At 38.7% G+C, this 12,666-nt stretch overlaps 1 protein-coding gene across 5 annotated transcripts in view; it reads right to left on the bottom strand.

Annotated features, from left to right (window-relative positions):
• The window catches only part of Atg9 (autophagy-related protein 9), a 347,588-nt gene that overhangs the window by 33,838 nt on the left and 301,084 nt on the right, over window positions 1-12,666 (bottom strand). For 4 of the 5 annotated variants that reach the window (XM_067782082.1, XM_067782079.1, XM_067782080.1 and 1 more), the window contains one exon: window positions 7,136-7,235. The exons of the other annotated variant lie outside the window; for it this stretch is intronic. In XM_067782082.1, the coding sequence (XP_067638183.1) occupies window positions 7,136-7,235 (100 nt within the window). The remainder of the gene's footprint in view (window positions 1-7,135; window positions 7,236-12,666) is intronic. 5 annotated transcript variants of the gene reach the window in all.

Raw genomic sequence — 12,666 nt, forward strand, 5'->3', positions numbered from 1 at the left:
GCCAAATATTTGTATATTCTTAATAAAATACAATACGTGAATTTTTGATATACAATTATATTATTTAATTTGTCGATATTTCGACTTCAGTCTGAAGTCATCATCAGGACTAGGTACGAAAAGAACAAACATACATATTAAAATCATAAAAATACACATTTGCACAAGTACAGAACTTACATCTTTGAATGCAATATGTCGACTAGTGTAACAAAAATATAAGTTTACGAACAGTGCAAAGCAAATAACAATAAAATGTAAATAACACACAGCCGTTATCATAAATAAAAAATGAACATAAGCAGAAAGTTATCTAAATGAGTAGTGAGCGCCGCTCAAGTGATATCAGCTGCAGCCTGCAGGTGAACTCTTTGGTAAACAGTGGGAGATGCTCTTATCTATTATTGTTGTTGTTGTTGATCAGCTGCCTAAAGGCAGAGGCAATACCAATTGTATCAGATTTGAAGTTCATGCGTTTGTCGCTGGGTGTATTTATTATGTGCATCATCTCTAATATGTAGCGTTTGTTGTAATTCCTCTCTTGCTGTAGAATTTCTACATTTTCTAAATTGGGAGAGTGTCCAGTTTCTCTGCAATGCTGTGTTAGCGCCGTTTTGCCATCATTAGGGTTGTTGCGATTTTTAATATTCGTTTTATGCCCGGAAATCCTCGTTTTTAGTTTCGATTTAGTAGTCCCCACATATACTTTGTCGCATACGTGGGACCCGTCACCATTACATAGAATTTTATATATCAAGTCCGATATCTCATATTTATCTATTCTACTCTTGGTATTACTGAAAATTTGTCGCAACGTACTATTGTAGGTAAAGGCTAAATTACATTTCTCTTTGTCATAAATATTTGAATATTTTATTCTGTTAGACAGGCCTGACACATATGTAGTCGATTTATATATTTTATTATTTTCGGCATTTTTCTCGCAGTGGGTTTCTTATAAAGTTTTTTATTATGCGTGTAGGTTATTTTCTAGAACATTTATTATTATTTTAATGTTTTCTTTATGATAAACTTCATCGCTGATCGAGAGAACTCTGTTGATAAAATTTCTGGCCGTATTGACTATTGTAGATTTGTCATGTTTAGAATTAAAGTTAATTAATCTACCTGACGCGGTACGTTTTTTATACCAATCAAAACATAATTGGTTATTCTTTTTTATAATAAGAGTATCGAGAAACGGTAGTTTTCCGTCCTTCTCCACCTCAATTGTAAATTTAATACTCCTGTTGTATCCATTTAGAATATTTAGCAATTCTTCCACCGTATCAGTTTTCACAATTGCGAAAAGGTCATCGACGTATTTGGTAAGCAAACGTGGCTTATAAGGGGAGTCATCTTCAAATTTCTCCAGTAATTCTTCCATTACAATGTCTGCTATGACGGGGGATGCTGGGGAACCCATGGGCATACCGCAGCGTTGCTCATAAATTTTATTGTTTAATTTAAAATATCTATTATCTCTAATGCAGAAACGAACAACTTCTAGAAAAAGTTCTTTTGTGAGTGTGGTGTGGCTCTTTATCTGGTTCCACTTAGATGCTATGATTTCTAAGGCATGATCTACGGGAATGCTGGGAAAAAGTTAGATGACATCAAATGACACGAGACTCTCTTCATCATATATGTATGTATCTTTTATTTTGTTTTTAAATTCAATTGAGTCATTTACGTTATATTTGGACGATTTGGTTATGTTCGTGAGAATATTAACCACATACTTGCATAAATTGTACGAAGGGGAGTTGACAGACGAACAAATAGGTCTCAATGGGGTATCCGCTTTATGAATTTTGGGCAGGCCATATAATCTAGGTGCATTGGACGTTTTGCTTATTAGTTTGTATTTCTCTTTTAAATCTATAACTTTGTTTTTAAACAATTTTTCTACAATCTCGTTATTTTTTTCTTGTAATTTATTAGTGGGATCGCGTTTCAATACCCGGTATGCCGAAATGTCATTTACCACAAAAGAGACAAAGAGAAATGTAATTTAGCCTTTACCTACAATAATACGTTGCGACAAATTTTCAGTAATACCAAGAGTAGAATAGATAAATATGAGAAATCGGACTTGATATATAAAATTCTATGTAATGGTGACGGGTCCCACGTATGCGACAAAGTATATGTGGGGACTACTAAATCGAAACTAAAAACGAGGATTTCCGGGCATAAAACGAATATTAAAAATCGCAACAACCCTAATGATGGCAAAACGGCGCTAACACAGCATTGCAGAGAAACTGGACACTCTCCCAATTTAGAAAATGTAGAAATTCTACAGCAAGAGAGGAATTACAACAAACGCTACATATTAGAGATGCTGCACATAATAAATACACCCAGCGACAAACGCATGAACTTCAAATCTGATACAATTGGTATTGCCTCTGCCTTTAGGCAGCTGATCAACAACAACAACAATAATAGATAAGAGCATCTCCCACTGTTTACCAAAGAGTTCACCTGCAGGCTGCAGCTGATATCACTTGAGCGGCGCTCACTACTCATTTAGATAACTTTCTGCTTATGTTCATTTTTTGTTTATGATAACGGCTGTGTGTTATTTACATTTTATTGTTATTTGCTTTGCACTGTTCGTAAACTTATATTTTTGTTACACTAGTCGACATATTGCATTCAAAAATGTAAGTTCTGTACTTGTGCAAATGTGTATTTTTATGATTTTAATATGTATGTTTGTTCTTTTCGTACCTAGTCCTGATGATCACTTCAGACTGAAGTCGAAATATCGACAAATTAAATAATATAATTGTATATCAAAAATTCACGTATTGTGTTTTATTAAGAATATACAAATATTTGGCCTAGAGCTCGTTTATATTTAAAAACTCCAATATTTAATAATGCAAAATGGCCTTTATTAAAGGTCGTGCTGAAAAAAGAGGTCAGTGAGCTTAATGCAAGAGTTACACAGCTGGGGAGCGTGTTCGAGCGCGTTGGTTATCTCGAACAGGAAGTAAAAACACTCAAAAACAATGCGTCTAAGCAAGAGAGCCATATTGCCGCAAGTGAAGTCCGTGTACACGGAATTCCCTTTAAGGAAGGAGAAAACTTAACAAGTGTCTTTCATCACCTCTGTTCCACTCTTAGATTGCAACCAATTCCTATAATGAGCATTTTTCGGCTACGGAAACTAGACAACAGTGTGACAGATCCGGCCGTAGTAATCAAATTTCAGTAGCCGACAGACAGAAACAAATTGCTAAAAAGTATAGGCACCTTTAGGCGGCAAAACAATCCAAACATCAAGGGTCTGCAATTAGTTCATGTGGGCATAAATTCAAATGCTCCGATTTATGCAAATGCTTCGCTGTCCAGGCAAAACTATGCGATCTTCAAGGCAGCGATCCGTCTAAAGAAGAAAAGGAAGGTAGTAGCGGTTTTTTCTAAGAAGGGTCTGGTACATATCAGACGAATAGCCAACGCCAGCCCTGAAGCAATACATAGCTTGGATTTTCTAGAGCGTCTTGAGAATACCGGCGAAGAAAGCGCTAGTTCCTTTCGAGATGATGATGCGCCAACGAATAATGATCAATAAATTAATTTCTATGTATGGCATATTACTTAAGTTCTTGCGTCTCTTCGTTTCCGTCTTTATCTCTCCCTATCATACTTGTAAACATTCATTTATGTTGTCTTTATTGTTACGCATCGCAGAGGATTCTTTATATCCCATAGATAGTGATGGTCCTAGACTATAGGTTGTCTAGTTCCAAAGACTGCTTACATGCACTGTTGCGCGTATTCAGCAAACGTACTAAAGGGCTCAAAGTCACCCATCTCAATGCGCAAAGCCTATATAAAAAGCTGGATGAATTGAGATTCATATCTGAAGGTTCTGATATAGATGTTATATGTATTTCCGAAACCTGGTTTTCTTCATGTCACAAAAATGATTTGGTGCAACTAAATGGATATCAACTTTTCAGGGCTGATAGACGTGGTCATGGTGGTGGTGTTGCTATATATGTTAAAAGTAGTTTATCCTGTATACTTTGCTGCAGTGCTAGTCCAAGTGATTCTGTCGAATATGTGTTCGTAGACGTGTTCTCTTTAAATAATGAAAGGCTTCTTATCGGCTGTGCATACAGACCTAATCGTGGAGTTGACTTCTCTGGCTTTATTGAATTTCTCGAGCCTCTACTTATAAGCTATGATAATATAATCATCGCTGGGGATTTCAACTCCAACCTTCTCGTCGACTCAACTCCAAAGCTAAGCATGGAGTCTCTTGGACTTTTTCCGACCAACTTAACTTCACCTACACACTTTTCTGACTCAAATTCTTCTTTGCTGGATTTATTTTTTGTGAATGATCCTCTGAAATTGCTCCACTACGATCAATTGTCTGCATCTTGCTTTTCAAAACACGATCTGATATTTCTTAGTTACAACTTTCAAACGTCACACATCCAATGTTCCTTTACGTATCGTGATTTTAGAAGCATAGATTACAGTTCCCTTAATTCAGCGGTGGAGTCGGTCGAATAGAGCTTGATTCGTACGCTGACATCGGTCGATGATCACGCATCATTCCTACAGAACCATATTATTAGGCTTTTCGACAACCATGTGCCAGTGAAACTCAAAGATGCTACACACAATAATACCCCTTGATTTAGTGCCAATCTAAAACACTTAATTCACCAGCGTAATCTTGCTTACTCACGATGGAAAAGATACAAAACCCTGGAGGCTCACAACTGCTTCAAAGCAGCTAGGATCGCTGCAAACAAAGCCATTAGGTCAGCTAAGCAGAAATTTTATAATAACAAGTTTAGTGATGCTTTGTGTTCGAAGGAAACCTGGAAGTCGATTAAAGATATTGGTATCGGAAAATCCAAATGTGATATTTCTGTCCTCCCTGATGTAGACATTAACGAGATAAATATAAATTTTGTAAATCTGCCAATCTCAACTGACAATATATGTGCTGACAATTATTGTATTCGCGCTAATGCTGATTTTGGTCTTCTTGAGTTTGCTAGTGTCGATGATTGTGATGTCGTTCAAGCCATTCTTTCAGTAAAGTTTAATGCTATGGGGTTCGATGGTATATGTCCGAAATTTTTAAAAATAATTCTTCCTAAAATCCTTCGTCGCTTAACCTACTTGGTTAACTCTGTACTGACGTCATGTGTATTTCCCAAATGTTGGAAAGTTGCTAAGGTAATCCCAATCCCCAAGAAAAACAAGGATTAAAGACCTATAGCTATTCTGTCTTTCCTTTCCAAGGTCGCCGAACGAATTTTGCACTGCCAGATAAATACTTATGTGCAGGATAATAACCTTCTCACAGATTCCCAGTCTGTATTCAGGTCAAATCGTAGCTGTAAAACGGCGCTCTTTTCGGTGATAGAGGATATTCGAGAACAAGTTGACAAAAATTTTACTGCTTTCCTAACTCTTCTCGACCATTCAAAAGCGTTTGACTCGGTCGACCACACCGTTCTCTGCAAGAAGCTGGACAACCTATTTAATTTCTCCAACTGTGCAACAGCCCTAATCAGATCGTATTTTGCCGACCAAACTCAGGCAGTAAGTGTTGGTAGCAGAAAGTCTGACTTCGTCAGTGTTTTAAGAGGCATCCCACATGGATCAATCCTTGGTCCCCTGTTATTTGTTTTGTATATAAACGATTTGCCTGGTGTTCTCAAGTATTGTAATATTCACATTTATGCTGACGATGTACAATTGTATATGTGCTGTCCTAGTGATCGTACCAGTTCGTGTATTAATAACTTAAATTACGATTTGTGTCAAATTGGTACGTGGGCTTCTGTCTTAACCCTAAGAAGTCGAAATGTATAGTCATTCATAGAAGGTCACTAGATAAAAGTGGAATGGAAAATTTAATTTTAGACAACACTATTATAGAATACGTTGACACGGCAAAAAATCTAGGTGTAGTTTTTAACAAAACCTTGACATGGAAAGATCACATCTTCCGCACAGTGGGAAAAGTGTATGGGATGCTTCGTACACTCTGGCTTACACAATATTTTACTCCGTTACATATTCGTCTACTAATAGCAAAAGTGTACTTAATACCTACGCTCCTTTATGGTTGTGAGATTTACTCTAATTGTGACTATGTATGTAATAGGAAACTTAATGTTGTTTATAACAACATTGCTAGATACGTATATGGGTTGAAAAGACTTGACCACGTCTCTCATCATGCTTACAGATTGCTAAACATTTCTTTCGATAACCTTATTAAACTTAAAACGCTCACTACGCTACATAAATTAATATACATGAAGGAACCTGACTATCTGTATCGGAGGCTAAATTTTCTCCAGTCGTCTAGATCTATTCTCCTTACCCACTTCAGACATCGTATGCTAATATCTGATCGCCAGTTCTTCATTACTTCCATACGTCTTTGGAACTCACTCCCTTCTAGACTTAGGCTTATAAGCAATGCTCTGCTCTTCAATAAAGAATTAACAAGTTTCTATAATAACCTAGACAATTAAAATACTGATTTCTTCTAAGCAAATGTACTCTATCATTCGTTTATTTATTTATTTATTAAATATATTATTTATTGTAACCTTTTCTTAGCCATAGTCATTAGCTTTAAGTTTCAAGTTTAAATTGTTCCTATTTTATGCCTTTTGCCGATTAGCACTATAAAATAATTTTTGTCAAATTGTTGTGCTGGGATGAATTGCCTAACAAATACAAAATACAAAAGTACTTCACAATAAATAACTCTACTATTGCTCGACAGATAGCGTGCTCAATCAAAACTGACTCTAGCGCCTCTACTGTTGATGCCTTTTATACTCTTTGATTTCCTCGTTGCATCTTCTAGGCGCTTCTGTTGTAGAATCTACTAGTTGGTTATCAGCTATAATTATAACTACAGATGTACGTGTATAGCTCTCATATGCGCGTGTGTTTGTGAGCGACACTTCCACAATTATAATTGCATATCTCAGATAAGATATCTGTATGTGTTTGTGCGTTGCTTCTCCGCTGCGTGTACGTACATATGTGTAGACATAATGATGGCAGTACCCCTTAGTGTTGCTAATATTCGTAACAGTATTTATGAAAATCAATTAATTTAACTTACATTTTGTTTGTGTAGCTCATGCAAGTACAGAGTACTTAGGCACATATCTGCGACAGTGATATCTATAGGGTTCTTTACTTTACTATCGATTCCGTATAAGCTAGAATGATAAAAAATAGCATACTATCGTTTAATATCGCCTTCTATATGTACTTAAGTATATAAATTATCAACAATGTCTATATATGAAAACAAATATAAATTATAATTATATAGACTTAACCAATTTCCTTAGAAAAGGGACCTCGAGGACCTGGAAGTAGCAGGAAAGGACAAACGTAAAGGAGTAGAGGCGGAGGTGTTAGAAGTGGGCAAACATTTCAATGATGCTGTGAGTAACAAAGATGCTTCGAGCAGGGAAGAGAGAAACGAACCTCCAAAATCTGAAAACAGCGGAAAAATCCATGGCATGAGCGCAGTTGCAGATAATTCCATGGTGCTGCGAGTCCTACAGGTAAACCTCCAACACAGTGAAGTGTCATCGAGCGAGCTCCTCCTAACTCTTGAGGAGGGTTCGTTTGATATGGCGCTGATACAGAAGTCATTGCCCTCATATCGATGAAAGGTTTCTGGACTTGTTCGCGGATTCAGCGTTTATTACGCAAAGACGGAAAGCAGGCTTAGAGCTGCAGTCATGGTTAGAAAGCACCTATACTCGTGTATCCTATCTAACTTCAGCACCGAAGCGGTGATCGCAATAGAGGGGAAGGAAGACCTCTACCTCACTGATACAAAAACAACAACAAGACCTCTCCCTTATCCTGGCATCCTGCTACATGGCCCATAACGTGGAAGCCCCACAAAAAGAATTAAAAAATATGGTGAAACAAGAAGGGTGCAGGATACGGCTTATCATAGGCCCGGATGCGAATGCACATCACAGCGTATGGGGAGCGGATAATATTAGCGATACAGATGAGTCCCTTTTTTGTTATACACTATAGAGTAGTCTACCGGTGGCTAACAGGGGAAGCGTTCCTAAATATGATGGGTCAACGTCAAGCAATGTGTTTGATATCAAATTGAGCTCTGAGCAGGAAATATCGGGGTATAGGTCCTTGACAGGCCATCCATCTCAGACCATGCATCAGCTTCAGCATCCCCCTAAAGAGGGTAGAGAAGGAGAAATCCTTTAGAAACCCTAGGGTAACGGATTGGTACAAATTTAAGAAATGTGTACCAGGAAGACTGGGGCAGCCTAAAGGGGTTAACAACGTAGAGGAGTTGAGAATGCAACAACTTCTTATCAAAAGCGCTGACAACAGCGTACAACACAGCTTCTCCTCTGAGAACAACCATGGAGAAGTAAGGAGTTGAGTTTTCTTAGAGGGCACGTAAACGATATTTTTAAGTAGGCGAAATTTGCGGAAAGCTAGGAGTGCTGAGACAAATATATAAATCTCTGGAAGATCTATAAGCGTGAAATCAACAGGTCGATGAGCGTTTCATGAAAAATGTCTGTGCGGACATGGAATCCTCCAACGAAACGGCGAGACTAAAGAATGTTTTATCCAAGGGAGACGCGGTCCAGAAACTGATAAAAAAGGACGACGGGGAATGGTCACACAGTAGTGAAGAGTCCCATCAGATGATGCGGAAGAGCTATGTAGCAACGTCTTCACTCCTACTACGGAGCGAGAGGTACCAGGATTGGTGAAAAATACCAAAATTGAAGAGGCAATAACAACTTTTGCTAACCTCAAAACGCCGGGTCCAGCTGGGTTATCCCTGCTATGCTGCAGATGGCCGGTGAACCGGTTGTAGAATAGCTTAGAATAATTTTTGAGGGTTGCATTAAACCGAGCCACGTCCCGCAATCTTGGAGAACGGCTCGAGTAGTCTGTAATTATTTAAAACAACTTATTTCGTGTAGCTCTAAGAGCGATCGGACATTCATTTATTCATTTTATTGAAAAATGTGATTCTTATTTATACAAAATTATTCTAAAGAATTCTTATGTATTACAATACATATTTACACTAATTCTTACATACTAAATGTATGTATGCATGTGCATGTGCCAGTGAATTGTATAAGTACATATATACTTAGTTCGCTGGGAAATGCAATCTAAAAGCCCCGTCACATAAGCTTTTCATATAACTACATAGATGCGTTTTACTCAATCTTAAGCATTATGAGTAGATTGCACGTATTTTTATAGAGAACGGTAGATTGAGCGACACTGGCGCCATCTGACATGAAAAAGTAGCAAACTTGCAACTTTTGTTGCAAGCAAAGCATAGGAAGAAGAATTTGATATTTGCTTTGGCTAAGGGTGCTGGCACACTTTGCAAGTGAAATTATTTTTCCTACTCGTTGGTAACTTTTCTAAGGGCCTCATTCTCTATTTCGAAACGAACGTTCGTTTCGCCTCAGATATGAATCGCTAGTGCGTTTGCACTATGTTAAACGATGGCAACATATCATTTGTCACTTGCTTTCGCCTTTCTGTTTGACATAAAGTAAGTAACGTAAAGGCCGAACGAAAATAATAGAGAATACCATTACTAGACGAAATCGTTTGGAGGCGAATCGTTCGCAATACATAATGAAGCACTAAAATTTTTCGCAATTAAAAACTGGAATAAAACAAATGAATACGACACAAAATATGTTGGGAAGAATTTTTGTTGTATAGGGAGAATTTTTATAACAGTGCTTCGCGAAATTTTGTATGTGAACGGGCCAGGCGAAAAAAAACTTCAATTGCCAAGTTTGAAGTTCCTTCATATTTATAAACGCAACATCTTGGTTGATTGTGGCGATGTTACTGCAATGCATACGCTTGTGTTAAACGCATCTATATGAAAAATTTAATTGTGCCGGGGCCTTAACCATAAACAAAATAATATGGACAGAAACAAAAGTGTGTAGCAAATTATAAGCAATTACTCAACTTAACTAAAATAAAAGAAGCCTCAAGTTACGAGGCAATGTACTGAGTCCAATAGCACGAGTCAAAACATATGTATGTAGAAATTAATGAATTTGAAGACATACTACAAGTCTGCATACCGAAATCGGGAAAACCAGTCATCTGCATCCGAGAGACTTCAAGCCAAACCCTAGAGAGATTAATAGGTGTGTATATAAAATAAAATATGAATGAGGAACTATTCTCTTCAGCACAACATGCTTACACCAAAGGCAAGTCAGTCGACACTGCATTGCATAGGGTGGGCAGAAAGCCCTGGAACACCAGGCATATGCCCTAATGTTTTTCTAGACATTGCCGGAGCTTACGACAATGTCTCGAAACTAGCAATCATGGACAGCCTCAACTCGATTGAAATTCATCCTGCCTTAACTAATTGGATCGGGTCCATGTTAAGTTGCACAATGACAGAGGAAAGCCGCAGGGTGGGATTTTATCACCAATGACGCTGGTTATTAACCAATTGCTAGGCGGTTCGACGGACTGAAGAAAGACTCCGCGGCGCTGTATGCATGCAAGAGGAAGCTAGGATGCACCCAAACTCTCTCATTGGGTATTAACGGCAATTGTCAAACCCATAATTTACTATGGGGTCCTTGTTTGGTGAACGGCCACACAAAAAAGTACGTATACCAAAAAAAACTAGAGGGGGTATGCAGATTATCAATGATTAGCATAACGGGAGCCCTAGAAACTACCCTAGGTAGTTTCCCACGCCAATGACTGCACAATAATGGCCACAGGCCCGGGCCCACAGATCGATGAGCTTTGCAACAAAATAAACGGCTACCTCCCATACATCTCATTGATGAGCCAACACCGCTCAGGGGCTTAAGGCATTACTAGGAAATACGGCACCTGATAACACAGCTGTATAAAGCTAAAAAACACAAGCAGGCCCTCAGTGAACTCCACGAACAGGCGTCGGACCTCTATGCCCGGTGAATCCTGTACTCAAAGAACAATACCGAAAACTAGCACTCTCCCTAGGTAAACGCGAGTCACTCTAGCTCAACTTCGATCTGGATACTGTAACAGATTAAACTCTTATCTATCCAGAATCAACCCCGACATACAAAACATATGTCCTGCTTGTAATGTGTTCCCACATGACACCAACCATCTCTTTAACTGTATTGAGGAACCAACGCCTCTAACACCCCTCTCATTATCGTCCACCTCTGTTGAAACAGCAATTTTCCTTGGACTCCCGTTAGAGGATATTGATGACAATTTGTGATCGGTCGCACCTATTGTATGGGGCAAAGCACTGCTACAACAACCACAACAATAACACCGACAGCAGCATTACATACCATCCTACACATCCCGTCTGCATACTTGGGGCCACATCGAGACGGCAGGTTGGCGCCAGGGTGCAGAAATAGCAGAACATACTATACACGTGTATACCGATAGTACCAAATTAACGGAAGGGGTCGGATCTGCCGTTTACTGTGTCGATCAAAAAATAAAAATACCCTGCAGGCTGCCAGATTACTGCAGCGTCTTTCAGGCGGAAATTAAAACCGTGAAGAAAGCAGCAGAAATGTTGGATAATGCGTTCTAAAGCTGCAGTCGCATCAATATATATATTGATTGTCAGGCAGCGATTAAAGCAATAATTTCACACAGTACTTCATCAATAAGTGTACTGGTATGCAAAGAATTGGAAGAACTTCGCTCTGGCCGAACCATACATCTATATTGGGTTCCTGGTCATAAAGAGAAAGAAGGTAACGAAAATGCCTATGAGTTGGCAAAGGAGAGCGCAGCACTCGCTGAAGCAATAGTAAACGTCCCAATCCATTCGGGAGAAATCAAAAGAAGACAGGAGTTGCATATGGTCCATCAAGCAGGAAAGACGTGGACAGAAGCGCGGGTCTGCAAAATTTCTAAGATCATGTGCAAATCCTACGATACTAGACTCACAACGTAGCCCATATCACTGAAGAGAGAAAACGTCACATGCTAATAAGGTAGGCCTCGTCAGTAACAGCAGATGTGGGAAGTGCGAGCTGCAGGAAGAAACGGTTGACCACCTTATGTGTTCATGTCCTGCGCTTTCCAGGTCAAGGCTCCAGATATTAGGGCGGTGGAGGTGCCAGGTCTCGAGGAAGTAATTTATTCTATAACATAAGTCTTGATACCTGATTAGGGCTCTTACGTTTGGTCGTCAAACAAATTCTGGTAACACTATGGACACATTCAGTCTATTTGAGGTCTTTATTGACCGGCCGGTTCAGGGCTCTTACGTTTGGTCGTCAAACAAAGTCTGGTAACACTATGGACACATTCAGTCTATTTGAGGTCTTTATTGACCGGCCGGTTCAACCTTTTCTAACCTAACCTAACCAATTTTCTAGTAGTATTTAGCTCAAAATTTGTGTTGAAGGATACATCTCAGCATAAACAACCACCAAAAAAATGTCGACAAACTAGGATTTAGTATTAATAATAGCCGTGATTTTTTACCCGCATACATATGCATTTAAACCTTATATGGACTCCTAAGTGCATAACTTTATCTGCACTCACGGAATTTTTGCGCATAAAATAAGTACTAAAAAGTGTGTGTCTCCACTATTCTCC

Source organism: Eurosta solidaginis, chromosome 4 (assembly GCF_040869045.1).
Source record: "Eurosta solidaginis isolate ZX-2024a chromosome 4, ASM4086904v1, whole genome shotgun sequence".
NCBI lineage: Eukaryota > Metazoa > Arthropoda > Insecta > Diptera > Tephritidae > Eurosta > Eurosta solidaginis.